This window comes from Aspergillus vadensis (genome assembly GCF_003184925.1).
Source record: "Aspergillus vadensis CBS 113365 unplaced genomic scaffold BO88scaffold_20, whole genome shotgun sequence".
Taxonomy (NCBI): domain Eukaryota; kingdom Fungi; phylum Ascomycota; class Eurotiomycetes; order Eurotiales; family Aspergillaceae; genus Aspergillus; species Aspergillus vadensis.
Window position 1 is genome coordinate 455,196 of NW_020292058.1, and position 20,743 is coordinate 475,938.

At 51.7% G+C, this 20,743-nt stretch overlaps 8 protein-coding genes and 2 non-coding genes across 10 annotated transcripts; 6 read left to right on the forward strand and 4 right to left on the reverse strand.

Moving 5' to 3' along the window:
* The first annotated feature begins 725 nt into the window (after window positions 1-725).
* On the forward strand, window positions 726-1,310 carry BO88DRAFT_406677 (putative integral membrane protein). Its single transcript, XM_025707215.1, has one exon. It carries the CDS (start codon window positions 787-789, stop codon window positions 1,285-1,287), a length of 501 nt encoding a protein of 166 aa, XP_025560427.1. The 5' UTR covers window positions 726-786; the 3' UTR covers window positions 1,288-1,310.
* A 1,479-nt stretch (window positions 1,311-2,789) lies between these two features.
* On the forward strand, window positions 2,790-4,384 carry BO88DRAFT_113327 (putative C2H2 finger domain protein (Kin17)). Its single transcript, XM_025701286.1, has 4 exons — window positions 2,790-3,062; window positions 3,113-3,186; window positions 3,241-3,421; window positions 3,476-4,384. Exons 1-4 carry the CDS (start codon window positions 3,009-3,011, stop codon window positions 4,187-4,189), a joined length of 1,023 nt encoding a protein of 340 aa, XP_025560428.1. The 5' UTR covers window positions 2,790-3,008; the 3' UTR covers window positions 4,190-4,384.
* Window positions 4,385-5,126: 742 nt separating this feature from the next.
* On the forward strand, window positions 5,127-5,217 carry BO88DRAFT_t210. Its single transcript has one exon. It is a non-coding gene; the product is annotated as a tRNA-Pro (tRNA).
* A 528-nt stretch (window positions 5,218-5,745) lies between these two features.
* On the forward strand, window positions 5,746-6,861 carry BO88DRAFT_437123 (pyrroline-5-carboxylate reductase). Its single transcript, XM_025709608.1, has 2 exons — window positions 5,746-5,894; window positions 5,981-6,861. Exons 1-2 carry the CDS (start codon window positions 5,834-5,836, stop codon window positions 6,796-6,798), a joined length of 879 nt encoding a protein of 292 aa, XP_025560429.1. The 5' UTR covers window positions 5,746-5,833; the 3' UTR covers window positions 6,799-6,861.
* A 676-nt stretch (window positions 6,862-7,537) lies between these two features.
* BO88DRAFT_489772 (putative proline oxidase Put1) lies at window positions 7,538-8,815 on the forward strand (the record flags this gene model as incomplete). Its single annotated transcript, XM_025712727.1, has 2 exons — window positions 7,538-7,905; window positions 7,988-8,815. 2 exons carry the CDS (start codon window positions 7,538-7,540, stop codon window positions 8,799-8,801), a joined length of 1,182 nt encoding a protein of 393 aa, XP_025560430.1. The 3' UTR covers window positions 8,802-8,815.
* Window positions 8,816-9,061: 246 nt separating this feature from the next.
* BO88DRAFT_437125 (uncharacterized protein) lies at window positions 9,062-9,733 on the reverse strand (the record flags this gene model as incomplete). The annotated part of the gene is made up of 1 exon (XM_025709609.1): window positions 9,062-9,733. The coding sequence occupies exon 1, from the start codon at window positions 9,458-9,460 to the stop codon at window positions 9,062-9,064; it is 399 nt and encodes a 132-aa protein (XP_025560431.1). The 5' UTR covers window positions 9,461-9,733.
* Window positions 9,734-10,180: 447 nt separating this feature from the next.
* On the forward strand, window positions 10,181-13,871 carry treA (alpha,alpha-trehalase treA). The gene is made up of 4 exons (XM_025701287.1): window positions 10,181-10,350; window positions 10,402-12,144; window positions 12,189-12,479; window positions 12,525-13,871. Exons 1-4 carry the CDS (start codon window positions 10,339-10,341, stop codon window positions 13,695-13,697), a joined length of 3,219 nt encoding a protein of 1,072 aa, XP_025560432.1. The 5' UTR covers window positions 10,181-10,338; the 3' UTR covers window positions 13,698-13,871.
* cat1 (catalase catB) lies at window positions 13,756-16,604 on the reverse strand. The gene is made up of 6 exons (XM_025707216.1): window positions 16,255-16,604; window positions 15,980-16,205; window positions 15,515-15,930; window positions 15,301-15,465; window positions 15,040-15,214; window positions 13,756-14,971 (listed from the first exon to the last, which is right to left on the reverse strand). Exons 1-6 carry the CDS (start codon window positions 16,528-16,530, stop codon window positions 14,046-14,048), a joined length of 2,184 nt encoding a protein of 727 aa, XP_025560433.1. The 5' UTR covers window positions 16,531-16,604; the 3' UTR covers window positions 13,756-14,045.
* A 1,039-nt stretch (window positions 16,605-17,643) lies between these two features.
* Window positions 17,644-18,810, reverse strand: BO88DRAFT_437128 (quercetin 2,3-dioxygenase; the record flags this gene model as incomplete). Its single annotated transcript, XM_025709610.1, has 2 exons — window positions 17,644-18,301; window positions 18,365-18,810. The coding sequence occupies 2 exons, from the start codon at window positions 18,808-18,810 to the stop codon at window positions 17,644-17,646; spliced, it is 1,104 nt and encodes a 367-aa protein (XP_025560434.1).
* A 1,314-nt stretch (window positions 18,811-20,124) lies between these two features.
* Window positions 20,125-20,214, reverse strand: BO88DRAFT_t213. The gene has a single exon. It is a non-coding gene; the product is annotated as a tRNA-Ile (tRNA).
* Window positions 20,215-20,743: the final 529 nt, after the last annotated feature.

Below are 20,743 nucleotides of genomic sequence, written 5' to 3' on the forward strand. Positions count from 1 at the left end.
TATACTATTTAAGATTTAGTATAGAATATTTTACAGAAAACTCAGTCTCTTATATCTGTTATTAGCAGAAAATTATCCGCACCGGAAGCTTCTCATATAGATCTGATTATTATAGAAGAAGAGGGGGAGGAGAAAGAAGTAATTATTATACTAGTATTTTTAATATATCCAGATCCTCCAATCAAGGAGAAGGATCTGGATATTAAAAAGATACTAATTATTAATCTTATTAATAATAAATCCATTATCATTGATGATAATTAGATATATATAATTATTTTTTTAATTATTAATATATACCTGTACCTGCACCTGCACCCCAGTTATACAGAATACTTATATATAATATTCTAGGCAAGACTTGTATCTCTTTATAGTACTCAGGATTAGTAGCCATCTGTATAGCAAAGCCAAGCAAGTTATTCAATGGTATATATACAGCTTTATATAGATATAGATAGGTATGTTAGATAAGCTACATGATCCAATCAGCTATATACTAATTCTGCCAGCAGTAAACACCAAAAAATTGCATTTGCCCGATGGCCGCTATTAACCACCATACTACTACCAGCCTCACCCACTAACTACGGCATTGCCCGATGGCCGCTATGCCCGCTGTAACACACTAAACAGTAGCTCGTCTCACCCGGGAAACAGCCTCCCGACATCCGGCTGCATCTTACTCTTCTCTTCTTCTCTTCAATCACACATACACCGTCTCACTCTTCTACTTTCTACATACTCTTTACCCTCCATATCTAAAATAATCCAAATCAAATCAAAATGGCCTCCGGACTCATCCTCAACCCCCACAACCTCCTCCGCGCCGCTCCCCTCATCTCATCCACCTGCACCCTCTGGTTCGCATTCGACCAAGACCTGGTCCTAAACGTCTTCTTGCATCCGGACCACCGTCCCCGCAGTAATGAGATCTTACCATCCTATTTCCGCGTGTTCTTCCGCCGCGGTGTCATCCGCGTCCTAGGCCTCCTGGCCCTCTCCATGGCAGGAGGCGGATACAACATTCTAAAGGACCGTCGATCAGGGGTCGTCACGGGCCTCCGATCATCCTTGTCGTGGTATGTAGCCGGCACAGCACTCGCCGCTAGTCATCTGCTTTACGTCCCTGTTATTGCTCCGAAGGTGCTGGCCATCATGGAGGATGAGTCGAAGGGTTCTTCGACGGAGGATCTGGAGGGTTGGTTGACGATTCATCGGGTGAGGACTTGGACGGTGGATTTTGCGGCGTGGGCTTGTTTTGCGGTGGGGGTGGGGTTGGCGTAGGTAATCTGGGATTGGTTTTGTGTAAACAGGTGCTTACTGACATGTACTTTGGTGTACTCATGTAAATTATGCGATGGAATTCAATTCAGTTCTATGTGGTCATACTTCTGCAATCTCCACTGCATACTATATCTTCATATGCACCAAACAGCCGCAGGACCCACCCAACATTTCCACTCAGATATACAAAAACATCTATATCTTTGACCTGTCGCATTCTATGCGTACAATGGGATGGAGATAGCTAATTGGCGATGCAACTATAACAAGACCCACGACCATGTGTATGCATGCACTTACTTACATTACTTTGCGCCCAGTGAGCCATGTCAGGCATGGGATGACAGGATCCGCATGTACTCGGTATACTATGATATTATCTACTCCGTCAGTCATAGAAGTGAAGAACTGCTGTTCGTCAGATGTGAGTTGACACCCCACCCATTCTCTCTGCACGTGCGAGGCTGACTCCGAAGCCAGGGTCTACGGTGACTTGTATTATTTGTTCGATATACGCGCCATTCGGAGAAGGTACCGGGCCTCGAAAGATTGACGAATCTGAGCGAGATTTACTCTCGGATGAAAGAGATCATACTAGAGCTTGAGCGAACATTGCCTTCGCTATCTGAGAGGTGGGATTGTGGGCATGAAGCTTTCGACGGCTCACTGCATAGACTACGAGATAGAAGTTTGAGACCATTGTTTCTAAATCAATAAAGCTTCATACATGTTCGAAACTTCGAAGAGACTTTCTTTGCTTATTCCGGCAATATATGCATTAATCATATCGATGTGTTATTGTTACCGCTTTTTGTTTGAGTTCAAGCCCGAGCTCAAAGTGAGGTTATAGGTCGGCTAGACAGTATTTCAACTCCGTAGACCCTATTGTGGCTTATCAGCCATATCGCACCACGATGCAGGTCGGATAAACAGTGAATTTAGCTCGGTTGACCCCTTTCTAGGACGCAGCTCACCAGGTCCACGCTAATTCCTTGCCAGACCTGCGCTAACCCACTTGGGTTGTCACGTGATGGCTGCCCTGACCTGGTCAGGTCAGCTTTAGTTGTATCCTAGTCCCAAAGACGTTAGCCTGGTCTGGAGAGAAATTAGTGCGGGACTGGTGAGTTGTGGTTATTGTTACTTTTTTTACAGAAGATCATCTTTCGGGTCAACTCAGCTTTTCGGTTCAGTTACAATGTCATTTATGAGGAACACAGTCTCTAAGCGAGGGAGCGCTGGTAGTACTAAGTAATTTCTATATGCTCTATAATCCTTCTACAACCTTTTTAGGAGTATCTACTTCCTATAACTTAGGAATCAAGTGGTATAGTTTCTGGAAGTACAAGAGAAACTTAGTACTATGAATAGGTCGATTGACTATGAATTTGCTTAGTAATGTGTATTACAATCACGTGCTGGTATTTAGGGTCACCTGACCTCTCACAGAGGTCGTTTGACCCTCAGTTGAAAGGGTTCAAGAGCTCGAGGAGCTGGGTTCAACCCCTTGAAGCTCGGCACTTATCTTATCGGCTTATCTAGCCCAAATGATGATATTGTTCCTTCACGTGATATCTTAGTCATCTCAGCGATTCCGCCACCCGCTCCGCGTCTTGATTGCAAAGCGCTCCGCTCGACATCTAAAGTTCCTTGTCTCAGCGTCTCTTCTATCCTTGTTCTTCGGTTCTTTGGGAGATCATCAGATTTAATTGTCTCTGCCCACCATGCCGCGCGCAGAAGCTGGATCCACAAAGGCGATCAGCAACAAGATCAAAGCTGTACGTTGCCCTTTTGTCCACTTCCAAATCAACATACTAACGTCCAACAGAAAGGCTTAGGCAGACTTAGATGGTATTGTCAGGCTTGTTCGCGCCAGTGCCGCGATGAGAACGGATTTCGCTGGTGAGTTCTCCGAGTAGTGAAATAGTTAACGCCTATGATACTGACTCCTTCAAGCCATGTCCAGAGTGAAAGCCATGTGCGCCAGGTGCTGCTGATCGGCGAAGACCCCAAGAAATATATCGAAGACTACAGCAAGCAATTCCTGGATAACTTTCTCAATTTACTCAAGACCGGTCATGGCGAGAAGAAGGTCCACATCAACCAGTTCTACCAGCAAGTCATTGCCGATAAGGAGGTTAGTCGTCCGAGTGAGCCTTGCGGAGCGAGTCTGTTGCTAACATGACAATAGCACATCCATATGAACGCTACGAAATGGAAGAGTCTTTCACAGTTCGCTGCATACCTGGGTCGTGAGGGAATCTGCCGTGTCGAGGAGACTGAAAAGGGCCTTTTCGTGTCTTATATCGATCGGAGTCCGGAGGCCATGAGACGACAGGAGGCTCTGCTCAAGAAGGAACGCCAGGATCGAGGAGATGAGGAGCAGGAGCAGCGACAGATTCGGGAGCAGATTAAGCGCGCTCAGCAGTCTGCGAAGGAGGAGGAAGATATCGACCCTGAAGCTCGCAAGCTGCAACGCAAGGAGGGTGAGAAGGTCAAGCTGAATATTGGGTTCGGTTCGAAGGCAAACGGCGATTCGAAGAGCGAGTCACCGAAACCTGCATCGTCTGAGGAGAAGGGTAGCGGTGCGTCGGCCACTTTAGAAACTGCCGATGCTCCGTCTGCTCCTGCTGCCGCTGCCACTTCCGCCTCCGCCCCGCCTGCGCCCCAGGCTGCGCCGAAAGTATCTTTGTCCTTTGGTGGTGGTGGAAACAAGCCGAAGAATGTCTTTGCTGCAGCTGTAAAGAAGAACCCTCTTGCAGGAAAGAAGGGGCCAGTTATGGAACAACCCAAAAAGATGACGGAGCAGGAGCGCATCATGAAGCAGGAAATGGAGGCTATGGAGCGCAAGCGTATGCGTGGTTCTGCTGGGTTCCCTGATGCGAAGCGCCCGAAGATCTCTTGAATTGGCCATTCGACAATAATATTCTGAAGTGGGCTATACCCATACCTCACACCCTCATCGGCATCGATGCCGCTCCGCCCAGGCGACGTTAACCCGTTGTTTCCGTCGGCCAATGGGCTTTGCTTATACGCCATGGGGTTATTACTACTTATGACAAGTCCGACCAAAATAATCCTTACGCGTTGTGCTCTCGTTGATGGCAGCGTTTCAAACAACGCGTTCTTCCGATAGCCGTTCAGTCTGCCATTTGTTGGTTGGGACGCACACTTCTTGTTGGGTGCCATAACTAGGCTATTGGTGTGGTCACCTTGACTTTTTCGGTCGCCTTCGATAGATATAGGGCTAGATAGCGTTGGCCAACCACGTTGTCAACGAATGAATATATAATTTCATATTCTACACCGTTGTATGTTTAGGTCTTGCCTCGATGAATAAACTACATGCGTGCCTCCGAATAATGGTATACCCCTGCCGTAGCTCCGGGTGCCCTTCACCCAACACGATACAGCGGGATGGCTATGTGTACTGTCGGGCAGGGTATTTAGCTTCATTGTATACCCATATTTGACTTATGCGAGTTATTGTCGTCGTCTTTGTTTTACTTAACGCGTAGTAGCTACACATAAGTGATCAAGGGGACGGTGAAAACCCTTTTTCCACCGAGAAGCCCAACCTGTGGGTAAAATATATATTAGTTACACCTCTCTATCCACGGAAATATATTGGACCAGTAGAAATCGCCCTAAATCCCACCTACCAGTTTAATAGAGCCAGAATAGGAATAATGGGTCAGTAACCTCGTCTTAAACCGAAAATTAACCAAGGATTTCTAAGATATTTCGCTGAACATGGTGGTAAGTCATTTGCGATCTACCTGTGATATAGTTGTTTTACCGACCGCTGATAAAGCCAAAGTTAGAGGCATTAATCATAACAAGCCCGGGTGGTCTAGTGGTATGATTCTCGCTTAGGGATACAAACCCAAGCATATCTGCGAGAGGTCCCGCGTTCGATCCGCGGCTCGGGCCTTGTACCTTCCTTTTTTGTTTTTGTTCCGCTCCCGCTCACACACAATTAGTTGTCTCTCCCAAGCAAGGAGACAAGAAGCGCGCGAGAGGAACAGTCATGATTATCGAGGAGGCAGGCAGCAAAACACTGAGCTGATGTAGTATGTTTCCTAGATGAGCTCAGGACTTGTCTTTTTCCAGCTCATGATCCCTACCCCTCAGCATGAATCTATCATCAGCTCACACATCCTTCAACTCAAACCCGTTGGCTTCGCACTCTCCTGCCTGCATCCTTCTCCACAGACCCCATTTACAATGTAACACAGCGTGACCTAATCAGCATATGAATCTGACACAAGACGTGAGGATTTGAACTCAATCCAGTGCGTTGTCAGTCACCGACCCACCATCCCCGCAGTGAACCATGATAGCTATCTATCATTCGGGTTCATCCCCCGAGCCCGGCATATCGCGCCGTGCCTTTTCTTCCACCGGCGGAGATACGCTCCGCTGATTGATTGACTCATCCACCAATCTTGATTTTCTCAACTTGAAATTTCGAACATATACAATTCGCACCACAATTGGGATTTACACACAGCACTGCTTTTCTTAGAAGAACCTACTGAAACCAAAGATGGCCGTACAATCGCTTTCCCCCGAGAGGAGGGAGAAAACCCTCGCATTTATCGGATGTGGTATGTTTTCACCACCAGCACCAACACTACAGTCCAGACACCATCAACGTCCCCAAATATCTACAACCTACTAACGGAGGATAAAGGCAACATGGGTTCCGCCATCCTAAGCGGTCTACTGGACGCAACGCGCACCCAAGCGGGAAAAATCAACCACTTCATCATAAGCACCAAGACCGCCGCATCCGCGGAACGTCTCCGCACCCAATATGCAGAGGATGCGTCCCGCGTGACCATCGCACACGACTCCAACCTCCGCGCGATGGGCGAAGCAGACATCATATTACTCGCCTGCAAGCCCTTTCTAGCGAAAGGTATTCTCTCCGCTCCGGGTGTCGGGGAAGCGTTGTCTGGAAAGCTAGTGATTAGTATCATGGCGGGGATGACGCCCACTGACATACTTGACTGTCTGAGCGACGGTGACCGCGAAATCGTGAAGATTGTGCGGGCAATGCCGAATGTCGCGGCAAGGTTGCGCCAGTCTATGACTATTGTTGAGCTCCCGGAGAGGAAGCCGCTGGAGGAGGAGTTGGTGGAAATAGTGACGTGGGTGTTTGAGGTGATTGGGAAGGTTAAATTTCTTAGTGCGGACTTGTTTGATGTTGGAACAATGTTAGTAGGCGCCGGGATAGGGGTTCTGACGGTGCCTTTGGAGGGACTGTTGGATGGGTGTGTGGTGGAGGGGTTGAGGAGGGCGGAGGCGCTGGAGATGGCGGCTCAGACGTTGTCCGGGATGGCGGCGTTGTTGAAAGAGGGGTCACACCCTGCGGTTTTGAGGGAGAGTATCTCCTCCCCGAGGGGGTGTACCATCCAGGGAGTGATGACAGTGGAAAGAGCTGGGGCCAGAGCGACATTTGCAGATGCGGTGATCAACGGCACGAGACATCTGAAGGGGGATCGATAGATGTACTATTGTCGGGGTATGATTCCGAATAGATTAGATCGAAAGATAGAAAACGATAGATAGATAGAACACTGATAGAACCCCTCCAACTCCATTGATATATTATCCTCGATAAGAACGCACAGCACCCATTGGTCAATACCAAATGCCCTCCTTCCATATACCAGTTCCATCATCCTGCAGCGGTAACCTTAACCGAATACTACCGGAAACACCCACCGAATGCAATCCATCATCCTTCACCACCAACTTACAACATAACCCAATCCATGCAGACACAACCCCCTCGCGTAGACTCAAGCCAATCGGTCAAAAAACCGCCCTGCCGCGGATCTACAACTACATACTCTGCGCTGGCATCCCTACCCCTCACTACTACTATCTGATAGACATATAACGAGGGATGATAAATAAGTAGACAGGGGGATAACCATAAACCCTGAAAGTAGAAGCCACATCTGACTATCTACACAGTACCTTTCTTTCTTTCTTTCTCGAAATGAGATCAAAAGTATTACTCTGGCCAAAACGGCCTACCACTTCCCCTCTCCTCTACTACCAACTCCTCCACAACCACCACCACCCACCAGTCTACCATCATGCCTACTACAACACCTCAACATCAACATCAACATCACCAACCCACCACACCCTCCCACCTTCCAAACCCCCCACCCCAACCCCCCTATCCGCCCTCCCAACCCGAACCTTCCTCCGCTCCCTCCTCTTCACCTCCGTGATGGCCTCCCCGCTCCTCAAGCCCTGTCTCTCCGTGCTAAAGTACATGGTCGACTCGAACTCCCTCCTCTTCAGTCCGGCGAGGAACCCCCTTGTGAATTATCTGCTGCGCAGGACTATATACGATCATTTCTGCGCGGGGGTTAATGAGAGGGAGGTCCGGAGTACGGTGCAGGAGATGAAAGGGCTCGGGTTCAAGGGAGTGATTCTGGGGTATGCGAGGGAGTCGATTGCGAAGGTCGAGGATGTGGATTCTATTCAGTCTGCTGAGGAGAAGATGGAGGTGTTGGATCGGGCCGTGGAGGAGTGGAGGGTTGGGACGTTGAGGACGCTCAGGATGTGTGGGAGGGGCGATTATTTGGCTGTTAAGTATGTTTTCTCTCTCTCTTTCTCTCTCTTTCGGTACTTATGATTAGATTGGGGGAGCGGGCTTGGGCTAATGGTGTGTTAGGTTTACTGGTGCTGGTCCTGCCGCCGTGGAGGCACTCTCGCGCGGTGATCGTGTTCCACCGAAGCGGATCCAGGAGGCCATGATGGAGATTTGTGATGCGGTTGCGGCGCAGGGATCGCGGGTGTGGATTGATGCTGAGCAGCAGATCTTTCAGTCGGCGATTGATGCGTGGGCGGTCGATTTGATGAGGAAATATAATCGGGTGGAGAGGGCGGATGCGCCGGTGGTTTTGAATACCTATCAGGCGTATTTGAAGTCGTCTACGGCTAGGCTTAATGAGCATTTACGGCTTGCGCAGAAAGAGGGCTGGGCTATGGGTGTTAAGCTTGTTAGGGGAGCGTATATTGCTCATGACCATCGGGACCGGATTCATGATACCAAGGCCGATACGGACAGGAACTACGATCATATTGTGGAGAGTTTGATTACGAGACAGTATCCGCTGGGAGGAGAGCCCGGACAGCCGTTCCCCAAGGTGCGTCTGTTTGTGGCGTCGCATAACGGGGTGAGTGTGCGGAAGGCGTGTGCGCTGTATCGGCAGCGGGCGCTGAGTGGGTTGCCTTTGATTCCGGTGGAGGTTGGTCAGTTGCAGGGAATGGCGGATGAAGTGAGTCTGGGGATGGTAGGGGGATCGACGGATGGGGCTGCGCCGGGGGTGTTCAAGTGTTTGGCGTGGGGGTCGACGGAGGAGTGTCTGCATTTCTTGTTGCGGAGGGCCGTTGAGAATCAGTCGGCGATGGAACGGACGAGAGATACGGCGCGGGCGCTGAGGGGAGAGGCGTTGAGGAGAATGGGTGGGGGAGCTGTGATGTAAAGACATGCCTTTCGGCTTTCAGTTCAATGTGAATATGATTCGATGATTATCGATCTAGAGATAACCGGTTGTATGTATACCTTTCGGCTCGGAACCCGGCCTCGGAGACCGTTCCGGAGTCTGGATTCTCTTCAGCATGAGTGACTCTCTCCTTGAAGGAACCATGATTGATCCTTGTTATCGCAGCACTCGGACTTGGGCTTCCGTACCTTAGCGGTATGCAGCTGTCCTTGTCAACTAGGGATCGCCTAGACGCTAAGCTAAAGGATCGGCCCCCGTCTACTTCGTAGGATCTCCATGGCCTCTGCGTAATCGGCATCTTCATCCTCTAGCACAGCTTCCTTCTCACATCCTTCCAGTATCTCTAGCACGTAGTCCTGGCAGTCCCATTCGACGGTCTCATTGTCCACGGGCGTGGCGTTGACGACGTCCTTCACGGTCGGGATATCGGGGCTGCCGATCTGACATACAAAGATGGACTCGATGAAACCTGGGTTATCGGTAGGAAGCCCATTGGACACCATCTTCTGGAAGCTGGGATGTTCTCCATCGACTTCGAAGATGAGGTCTTCAGTGTCTGAGTGGAGATGGAGGGCCCAGTGTTGAAAGTTGCCGTAGCGGGGGTGGTAGATGGCCACGGCGAGGTATGGGGGCTTCATGACCGGTGAGGTTGATAACCGGGAGTGAATGTGTACTGTAACTTTGGAGGTAATATGAGTATGTTTGGATCAAGGGATGAAATGTCATTTCCTCTTGTTGCGGGGATTATCTCCTACAGTCAGTAAGGAAGATGGAGGGGGGAGGCATAATGTGCCTGAGGCAGGGAGGCATCAAGGCACCGTAGTTGTATGGTTTGCACTGCTTGAGCCTCTTCTTCCCTCATTTCCTCTTTCCTCCTCCTTCTTTCCCCTCTTCTCACTTCACTTCCTCATCATTTCCATCATCATCATCAACATCATCTTCCGTCATTCAATTGCCTCACCGCCATCCCGTGTCCGTTCCTTGGTTACCTCCCCTTTTGCCTTCCTTTGTTCCCCCGGCCGACCACGTCGCTACCCAATCATGGCCCACCGCAGGGGCTTGTCCGTGGCACTGGGCCCAACGCGGGATCCCCGGACTTCCGGCCTCGCACCATTCCAGGGCCTTCCGTACCCCACAAAATGACCTGGTCGAGTAGGAATGCCTTGCCCTGAGGACCGTGCCAGCAAGTGACGAAGGTTCTTCGGTTCGGTTCCATCATCTCCCGCGGGGTAATTCCATCACCGCTGACCCAGAACTGAAGTTCCTCAAGAATTTTCTCAAGGGGCAGTGCATTTAATCTCCTGGTGTTCGCCTGTCTCTCGTTCATTTCACCGATCGCCCTTGGCATTCCCTGTCTCGGACACGAGGTGGACCGACTACTGCAGGATAAAACTCCGATCGAATCTCGCGTCGCACTCAAATCTTATTTATATCTCCTATCCTTCTCTCCATCCCTTCCACTTTCTGAGCGGATAAAGCAACCGCATAGCTTCACTGGGCTCCCGGCCTTTGCAAGATGCAAGTCAAGGTGTGTTTCAAAATCCTGACCCATAGAATTGTGGCTAACTCATCGTGGTAGTTCCTGGCAACTTTGTTGCCGCTTTTGCTGCATCTTCCTGCGGGTGTGGACGGTCTGCAAGGAAAAAATGCGCGTATTTCGGCGTCTTTGAAGAGACACGCCGGTCGCGACGTGCCCCAAACAGCTCTTAACTCCACCAATGTCTATCCGACTAAATTCTCGGGCGTGACCTGGGATGAGGATCATTGGCTGCTCACCACCACCACGCCTGATCAGGGCCACTACCAGTCGCGTGGGTCTGTTGCCAACGGATACCTGGGAATCAATGTTGCCAACATTGGTCCCTTCTTCGAGCTTGACGATCCCGTCAATGGCGATGTGATCAATGGCTGGCCCCTGTACTCCCGGCGTCAGAGTTTCGCTACTATCTCCGGTTTCTGGGATAGACAAGCCCACACCAACGGCTCCAACTTCCCTTGGCTTTCGCAGTATGGAGATGACAGTGTGATCAGTGGTGTTCCGCACTGGAGTGGCCTGGTTCTTGACTTGGGTGATGACACGTACCTGGACTCTACCGTGGATAACCGCACGATTTCGAACTTTGAGTCTACCTATGACTTCAAGTCGGGCGTACTGTCCTGGTCGTATACCTGGACCCCTCAAGGAAACAAAGGCTCTTATGCAATCACTTATCGACTCTTCGCGCACAAATTGTACGTGAACCGAGCCGTGGTGGACATGGAGATCACCCCTCTGACAAACGGTAATGCCACGGTGGTCAACGTGCTGGATGGCTATGCAGCTGTCCGCACAGACTTCGTCGCATCTGGTCAAGAGGAGGGTGCAATCTTCTCTGCTGTACGGCCCTGGGGAGTCAACAACGTCACGGCTTACGTCTATGCGACCTTGGATGGCTCCGAGGGTGTCAACTTGTCTTCGCGTAGGATCGTTACCGACAAGCCTTATGTGAGCACAAACAGCTCGTCGGTTGCACAAGCGGTCGATGTCACGTTTAGGGCGAATGAGACTGTCCGCATCACCAAGTTTGTGGGCGCCGCCACCACGGACTACTTCCTTCTCACACAGGAGACAGCCAAGGCTGCATGCCTGGCTGGCTTGGCTGATGGCTACGTCAAGTCGCTGCAGTCGCATGTCGGAGAATGGGCCACGATTATGCATGACAACTCTGTCGATCGCTTCACGGATCCAGCGACCGGCAGGCTACCTGAGGACAGCCACATTGTCGACTCGGCCATCATTGCTGTCACGAACACCTACTATCTGTTGCAGAACACCGCTGGAACCAATGCGATCGCGGCTGCTGGTGGAATCCCTGTGAATGTTGACAGTTGTGCGCCTGGTGGACTTACCTCGGATTCGTACGGTGGCCAGATCTTCTGGGATGCAGATCTATGGATGCAGCCTGGTCTTGTGGCCTCTCACCCTGAGTCGGCTCAGCGGTTCACCAACTACCGTATCGCATTGCACTACCAAGCTCAGGCCAACATCGAAACGGCATTTACTGGCTCGAAGAACCAGACCTCTTTCAGCTCTTCCGCGGCGATCTACCCCTGGACCAGCGGGAGATTTGGCAACTGCACCGCAACCGGACCGTGCTGGGACTACCAGTATCATCTGAATGGCGACATTGGCCTGGCAATGATCAATCAGTGGGTTGCAAGTGGCGACACGGCGTGGTTCAAGAACTACCTGTTCCCGATCTATGATGCAGCAGCCACCCTCTACTCTGAACTGGTGGAGCGGAATGGCTCATCCTGGACATTGACGAACATGACTGATCCGGTAGGTAACATGCCCCTTTCACATGATTTAGCTGACCTCCGCAGGATGAGTATGCCAACAGCATCAATGCGGGCGGATTTACTATGCCGTTGATTGCCGAAACACTGCAGAACGCCAACAAGTTCCGCAAGCAGTTCGGTCTGGAGCCGAATGAGACATGGGACGAAATTGCAGAGGACGTTCTCATTCTCCGCGAGAACGGTGTCACTCTGGAATACACAACGATGAACGGCACTGCTGTCGTTAAGCAGGCCGACATCGTCCTCAACACGTTCCCGTTGACTTATGAGTCGGACAACTACACGGCGACGAACTCGCTGACCGACTTGGACTACGTAAGTTGCAAGGACCCATGTGAGGTTCCAAGCTAACAAATACAGTATGCAAACAAGCAATCCGCAGATGGACCAGCGATGACATATGCCATCTTCGCGATCGTCGCCAGCGATGTCTCTCCGTCCGGCTGCTCTGCCTACACCTACCACCAGTACTCTTACGCCCCATATGCACGTGGTCCGTGGTACCAGCTGTCTGAGCAGATGATCGACGATGCTAGCATCAATGGCGGAACTCACCCCGCGTTCCCATTCATTACCGGCCACGGTGGTGCTAACCAGGTAGCCCTCTATGGGTACCTTGGTCTGCGTCTGCACCCTGATGACACCCTCTACATCGACCCGAACCTTCCGCCCCAGATCCCTCATATCACTTACCGGACCTTCTACTGGCATGGATGGCCGATTTCTGCGTGGTCTAACTACACGCACACCACGATCCAGCGGGATTCATCTCTTGCACCACTGGCAAGCGCCGACCTTCTCTTCTCCAACGTTAGCATCAAGGTCCAAGTCGGCCAGTCCACCGCCTCGGCCGATGAGGCAACTATTTACTACCTTCCACTCTCCGGAGAACTGACTGTCCCGAACCGCATGATCGGATCTGTGAACACAACTCCTGGTAACCAAGTCCAGTGTCATCCAGTTTACTCCCCGGATGCCTACGAGCCAGGCCAGTTCCCCATCTCTGCCGTGGACGGTGCTACCTCCACCAAATGGCAGCCCTCGACGTCTGACTTGACTTCTTTGACGGTCACTTTGTCCACCACGACAGACGCGGCTGCGGAGGCAGTTTCTGGCTTCTACTTCGACTGGTCTCAGGCACCTCCCCAGAACCTGACCGTCATCTTCCACGATTCGCCCATCGGAAACCCCTCCACTGTGTTCGCTGCCGCTGGCTCGAACTCCACAGGATACCGGGTGGTTGCATCGATGTCCAACATCGTGCAGTCGAAGCCGTACAACGCCATCTCTGCTGAGGAGCTGAACGTAGTCTCTATCCCCACCGCCAACACCACCACAATTACACTGGATGCGCCCGTCCAGAAGGCCCGGTTCGCCACGCTTCTGATCGCAGGCAACCAGGCCAACGAGACTGCTGGTGCCACGGTGGCCGAGTGGGTCATTCTGGGACAGAACAGCACTTCCAGCTCAGCAGCGCAGGCCAAGCGGCAGATGAGTGCACGGAGCAAGGCCACTCTGGCTCAGCTTAGCTGAACAGCTTGCTCACTTTAACTACGAGACGGTCGCTTCTGTAACATAGGTATCCTTCCATATGTGGATGAGAAGTACATAATCAATTAATGCTACATAATATGAATTACGATCGATCGATCCTTGCTAGCCACAACCGGCTCACCACGCCAGTCTTCCGACCGGCCAGTGTACCAGCCACGACTAGATAATGTATGTATGCGAGCACGCTAATAGATACAAGAAGACAACCCCGCCATAATACCGCTGTCGCGTAACAGAACAGCAGACCGTTAACAGATGCCTCTAACCTCAAGAGACATCCATCCATCATCCACCCATCACCACTCACCACCAGTAAAGAAAGACCGATTACTCCTCATCCAGCGCGAACCGATCCAGGAACCTAAACGTCCTCAACCCCTCTCTAACACTATCCACAAACTCGGCCCCAACCGTTTGCCCCACCACAACACCCTCCCTCTCATCATCAATCCCCGCATTCCGCAACGCACCCTCCCCACTTCCAACCGCCCCCACCGTCTTCCCGAACCGAAACGCATCCACCAGCACCTGCAACGGTCTTCCAGCCGGATACAACGTGCTCACCGCACTGGCCGTAGAATTGCGCTGCGGCGCAGTGACCGATCCCTCCGGAAAGAGCCCCTCCGCACCAGGCGCCACAATCACCGCATCGAACTGGATCGCGTCCGAGGCCGAATACGTCTGATCGACTCCGTCAGTTAATCTCTCCGCGACGACTACCACGTCCACTTCATCGTCTTTCAGCTCTGTCGCGAGGTCCTGTGCGGCAGTGATTGACGAGGGTGTTTGCACAGAGGCGAGGAAGCCGACTTTGAGGTTGGAGAGTTTCTTGAGCGGCGTGCCGAAGGTGCCTACGTCGGTGGTTTTGTTGTCGTGGTAGTATGTTGGGTCTGGGGAGGGGGCGGGGACGTCGATGGCGCGGGCGACGCGTCGGGCGAGGTCGTTGGAGATGCGGTTGAGTTGGATGATGACGTTCTGCCGGACGGTGGTGGATTTGACGTTGCTGGTTTCGAAGCGGATTGCGTCGATTAGGAATTGTTGTTCCGTGGGGACGAGGGAGTTGTAGAAGAGACGGGGCTGGGACCACACGTCTTGGAAGGTAGGGGACGTGCTGCGTAGGAGGTGGCCTGAGGTGGTGCGGCCTGGGGAGGTGAAGAAGCCGTTGCCGGTTGTTTGGTTGGCTTGTTTCGGGGAGGCGGAGTTGAGGGTGTTGGGGCTGTAGGCGTTCGGGTTGAGGGGGATGTACATTTGGCCTATATGTGTGGGGTGGGTGGTTAGTTGGTGGTGATGGGGGAGGTAAGGGAGGGGAGAGGGGATTTACCTGCGCCATCGCGGTTGTTGTTGTGGATTGGGACGCGGGGCTGGTTGATAGGCAGCTGTTCGAAGTTGGGGCCGCCGTGGCGGTTCAACTGGGTGTCGAGGTAGGAGAAGAGACGGCCCTGCAGCAGAGGGTCTTCGGTGAAGTCGACTCCGCGGACGATGTGGCCCGGTTGGAACTGGTGCGGTTAGATTGGTTTGTAGAGTAGGTAAGGTCCATGAAGGTTATGCGGGTGGAGAGACACGGAAGTAAGGAGCAACATACCATGACTTGCTCGGTCTCCGCAAAGTAGTTGAGCGGGTTGCGGTTGAGGGTCATTTTTCCGAGCTTCGTGATGGGCACGTACTCTTCCGGCACGATCTTTGTGGGATCGAAGAGATCGAACCCGAAGCGCAGCTGGTCTTCTTCGTCCATGATTTGTACGCCGAGCTGCGCATGTTAGTTTTGAGCTCCTTTCAAGGGAATGTGTAGCGCATACCTCCCACTCCGGGTACCGTCCATACTCAATCGATGTCCAGAGATCCTGACGCATAAAGTCCGAGTTCTTGCCCGAGACCTGCTGCGCTTCTTCCCAGACCATGCTGGCCTTGCCCTGTAGCGACTTCCAATGGAACTTGACCAGCTTGGACGCGCCGCTGTCCGTCACGAGCCGGTATGTGTGCACGCCGAAGCCGTCCACATGCCGGAAGGAGCGCGGGATACCGTGTCCAGCCATCGCCCAGAAAAGAGTATGCAGGGCGCTGGGCTGTTGGCTGAAGAAGTCCCAGGCCGAGTCGTGGGCAGTAGCAGCTTGGGGAATCTCGCTGTCACCTCTGGGCTTGACGGCGTGGATCAGATCGGGAAATTGAATGGCATCCTGAATGAAGAACACGGGGATGTTGTTTCCCACGAGATCTGACGGGTCAGTGTTTGGTTGAGAATATAGAAGACATGGATAGCTTACCGAAATTACCCTCATCGGTGTAGAAGCGAGTCGCAAAACCGTGCACATCGCGAGCAAGATCGGTACTGCCACGACTACCAGCGACAGTGGAAAAGCGCACAAACATGGGAGTTTCCTTGCCCTTTTCGGAGAGGAAGGAGGCCGCGGTGAGGTTGGAGAAGTCGCCGTAGGAGACAAAGACACCATGGGCACCGGCGCCACGGGCATGCACAGCGCGTTCGGGAACCTACATTCTTAGTGGTGCAATTGGGTAGTAGACCAACAATAGAACTTACTCGCTCATGATCGAAGCGCTGGATCTTCTGGCGGAAGATGAAGTCCTCCAGCAAAGTGGGACCGCGTTCACCGGCGCTCAAACTGTTCTGGTCCTCAATTGGGCCGCCCACATCGGAAGTGAGGTAGGTGTTATTGTCATTGAGGTAGTACTGAGAGAGGAATTCCTCAGTGGATTCTGAGGCATCTGAGGCGTCGCGCGCAGAGAGGTCACGACTCATGTAAGGGCAGGCGGCATTGGCGAGGCCAATGAGGCCGACGAGACCGATGGGACGCATGGTCGCGTGGAAGGGAAGGGGAGGAATGGACTAGGTCCAGGGAAGATGAGGCAATTGGAGAAGTGAGAGGAGAAGGTAGGGGAGGGGAAGGGGAGAGGAAGAGAGGGGGAGACCGAGGGAGTTATATAGAGTGAATGGGATTGGCATTGGCATTGGCATTGGCAGTAAGTAGCTACTAACTGAGTTGATACTAATAATACTACTTAGTACGAATGTAGGAGCCGTCTGTTCCCAGCATGTTTTGTTAGATACCAGTCGGGTGTGTACCTTACTTGGGATGATATCTTTCGGTAAGGAATCCTGGAAAGCGTAAATAGATGCAGACACACGGCCAATGGCGCGTTGCTCATTGGCCGGGGGGTCCATGCCCCGGCCGAGACCCAGGCTTGGCGATGAGGAGGAAGTCGAAGCTGACTGGCGGGAGGGCTTGGTAATCGGGAGGTCTGGATGGAAGGGGACTGGCTTGGCAGGCGATGACGTTGAATTCCACTCGTGTCATGCCATAAAATACAGTATTATTATTATCATAATAAGAAAATCAATTGGCAGTGATGTTGCACAAAACCTGAAAATGGGAAGTGACGGGATTGTCAATTAGTCTTCCCCACTCATGTTACAATAACAATGACGATAACAACAACAACACACAACTAATTGGTCTTCCCCTTGCAGGGTGAGAACTTCAATTCAGCTGTAGCCCAAATACTTGTTGTACTACCTCAGGCATAAACTTACTAACAACCAGGGGATAGGCTTTATGCACGAGGAAGATAATTCCACAAAGTACATTGGCCAGGACATGTTCATGTTCATGTTCCATCTGCAGGACCCTAACCAACTATTAATAATTAACCCGACGGTTCCTTACAGCACCTCCCCTCCGCCAGTTACACTACCACTACTAGTACTACAACTAAATATGATCAGACCATCCAGCCAAGCCCACCCCCGCAGCCGGGGATTCTTGGTCCTGCAACGTGCTGAATTTCCATCACACCGACGCGTCGCCGCCCAGACTCACTCACAAAGAAAGAAAGAATATCGCGAAATTTCTATTTTTGTACAATACCTAGTCTACACATCCCCCATCATACTAGTATACTATTCTAGTATCTAAAAATACTTCGGCCAAACCGGATCCTCCCACGTCCTTCCCCCCTTTATCAACTGACTATCCACCCCATCCGCACCCGAAGAAACATACAATACCTTGGCCTGTGCCCCCTCATTCCAATATTTATACGTCACTCCCTTAGGCACAAACACCACATCTCCCATCTCCACTCTGGCAGTCTCATACTCCCCAATCTGCACCTGCACACTACCCTCCAGCACCTCCAACGCCGCCGGGCCCGCGGTCCACGTCGGGGCTGTCGCGTTGCTCGGCTGTCGGCTCATGATGATTGTGCTCAGGGTATAGTTTGTATCCTGGGCCTGCGTGGCCGTCACCAATGGCTGCACGATCTGGTACGCCCCGTACTGCGAGTTGAGGTACTTGGGGCCGTAGTTGTTGGCGATGAAGTATGGCTGGCCCGCGGCGCCGAGGGTGTCGGATTCGGTGTGCCAGCCGGAGTCGGAGGGAGCGGAGCCGTTGACGAAGTCGCGGCGGGGAGTGAAGTCGAGTTGAGCGTAGACGTCGTATTGTTGCAGACTGGAGATGGTGCTGCTGTCGGGACCGGTGGCGGAGGAGGAAGAAGAGTTGCTGGAGCCAGGTACGTAGGGGGTTTCGGTGCCGGAGGTGTAGTTGGTGCCGAGGGCGTAGAAGAGGTCCCTATTGTTTCAAGAGTTGATTAATATGCTGATATGTGAGTAGATAGATGGGGTATTTGCTTACTCAAATCCACCAGGAACAATCACTCCCACCATCTCAGTGTCCGGGTCGAGGATCTGGAACGTGTGTGTCGTGTTCCGAGGCACAGAGCCATAGTCTCCCTGCGTGAGGAGACGGCCCTCCTGTTCTCCATCGCCCTTTTGGGCCCAGAGCTGGAAGCGACCCTTGAAATTGAAGAAGTTCTCATAGTGCGTGCGGTGGATGTGAGGGAGGACACCGAGGGAGCCGCTCGAGGGCGCATTGGTGCTCATAAGCGTGAAGGCATAGTCGGAGGAGGGGCCGGTGACGGTGAACCGGTACAGTTGGGAGCCGATCGTCACGGCATGGGAGTTCTCATAGTGAGGGAGGATATAGGGGCGAGGGGACGAGGGGGCCTCGGAGACGTAGAGGTCCTCGACGGATAGGGCTGAGGTGAGGGCTAAAAGAGAGGAGAGGACGAGAGAACGCATGGTGATGGAGCCTTCAGATTCGGATTCCGATCAGATCTTGCTAATTCTTTCGATAGACCTTCTCTGCTGCATACGATTCTACAAACTTATACCCTTCGCGTGGACAATGAAGTCCGATATTCACACCGGAAATCCCGAGATCCTGCAACATGGGCCATCTGGTACGCGAAATGAGCTGCAGACCTCGCCGCAGGTCCCGATTTGTTGGAATTGCAGATACCTCAGCGACCAAACAAGACAATAGGGCAGACGAACCTCGGTGCCTGTACGTATCCGGTCATGAGTCTCCGGAATGACGAAACGCCGTGTGTGTGTGTCGGGAAATCCGAGAGTAGGATAGTGATCAACAGGTCCACTGCAGGAACTATCCAGGCCAAGGGACGCCATTCTTGGCGGGGACAGAGTGAGTCGTCGTCCTGCCTTGTTTTCTTCACGCCGTGGGGTGCAGATTATCTGCAGCCACCCATACCTACCTTAAATCCCCATATACTCTGAAAGTATCATTTATAAAAACATCAAATGCCTACTTACTCTGCACCTCTCACACAGAAACCAACCAGCAACACTGAAGAAGACAAATGCCCCCAATGTCGATCACCGTCGATCATTCAAGGCCCGAGAGCTCCGGTAAACGGCGGGTCGTCAACTCGGCACTTGTCTTTGCGGAAAAACCACCCAGCCAGCGGGGAAATGCCGCATACAGAGTAGCCAACCCAATGTCAACCAGGCATAGTCTGTAGCTGATAGCCACACACTAACCCACTCTAGTAAGTCTAAACATCGCTTGTGAGTCCACGACCGATGGATCCAGGAACACTGAGGGTCGATCAAGCACGTAAATAGCCTAGGGTTGTCCGTGAAGATTGACTAAGCGGAAACAATCGGAAAATAGTTAACCAAGTCGTCAGACTCCGGAGGGGGACTTGTGGCAGTACACTTGGGTCAGTTATGAGGATCTGCTTGCACCAAGACTTGGTGCGGACAGTGACCGGGTAAATAGTCATGTTTGGCAGTCTGCTTTGTGCTCTCTAGTGTTGGGGGCAGTAGGAGGTGCCAAGGATAGTTTGACGTGAAACGGCCGCCAGTTTCATCCACCTTCCTTCTTTCTTTCCACTGACATATTATTATCTCTCGGTAGTGGATGACCCGAGAAACATTTTCAGTTGAGCTCATTACGACATAGCTACAATTACAACATATTTCAAATACGTAAAGAGTAAAAAGAAACAAATCAAAATAGAATAAAATAAAGATGTGTGTTGTTGCAGTGTGGTGCGGGTAAAAGTGAAAGAAAAAAGGACACGAAAAAAGAATTGTCCCTGGGCGGGGTCGAACCGCCGATCTCAGTGATTCCTGTATGATGAAACCATAAGCACTATGCCTTAACCACTTGGCCACAGGGACAACTGTTTTATGTGGGGAATTTCTTAATATGGCTTATACCCTACTTTTGGCATATCCGACATCCGGGGATGAGAATTATTTCTCTGTTCATGGTTCCTTGGGTTGATTGTGGGGGGAAGCTTTAAGTTTGGTACGACGTTATTTTACTTTGTAGAGTGGCGTGTATTGTTTATTGGTTTGGTGTTGTGTAGCTAGCTGTATTCGAAGGGTTTGGGTTGTGGTTTTGACTGACATGCGACCGAAATACATATTCGCATATAAACTTAGCGAGGTACTAGACTATCTATCTATTCTTCAAGATTTTACTTTTAGAATATAGGGACCTGTGAAAACGACGCCGAAAATGGCTCCCCTATGCATCCCAACCCAGACACCCCTTCTTCTCGCCCAGCCTGGTCGAGCGGCTATTTAGATGCTTCGTCTGCCCTTTCCCTCGGGGGTCTTTTAACAACTTTCTCATCCTACCTCCTCTCCCTCGATCGACCTCGACATGCTTGACTCGCAAGTCTCCTATCACAGAATCCAAGCC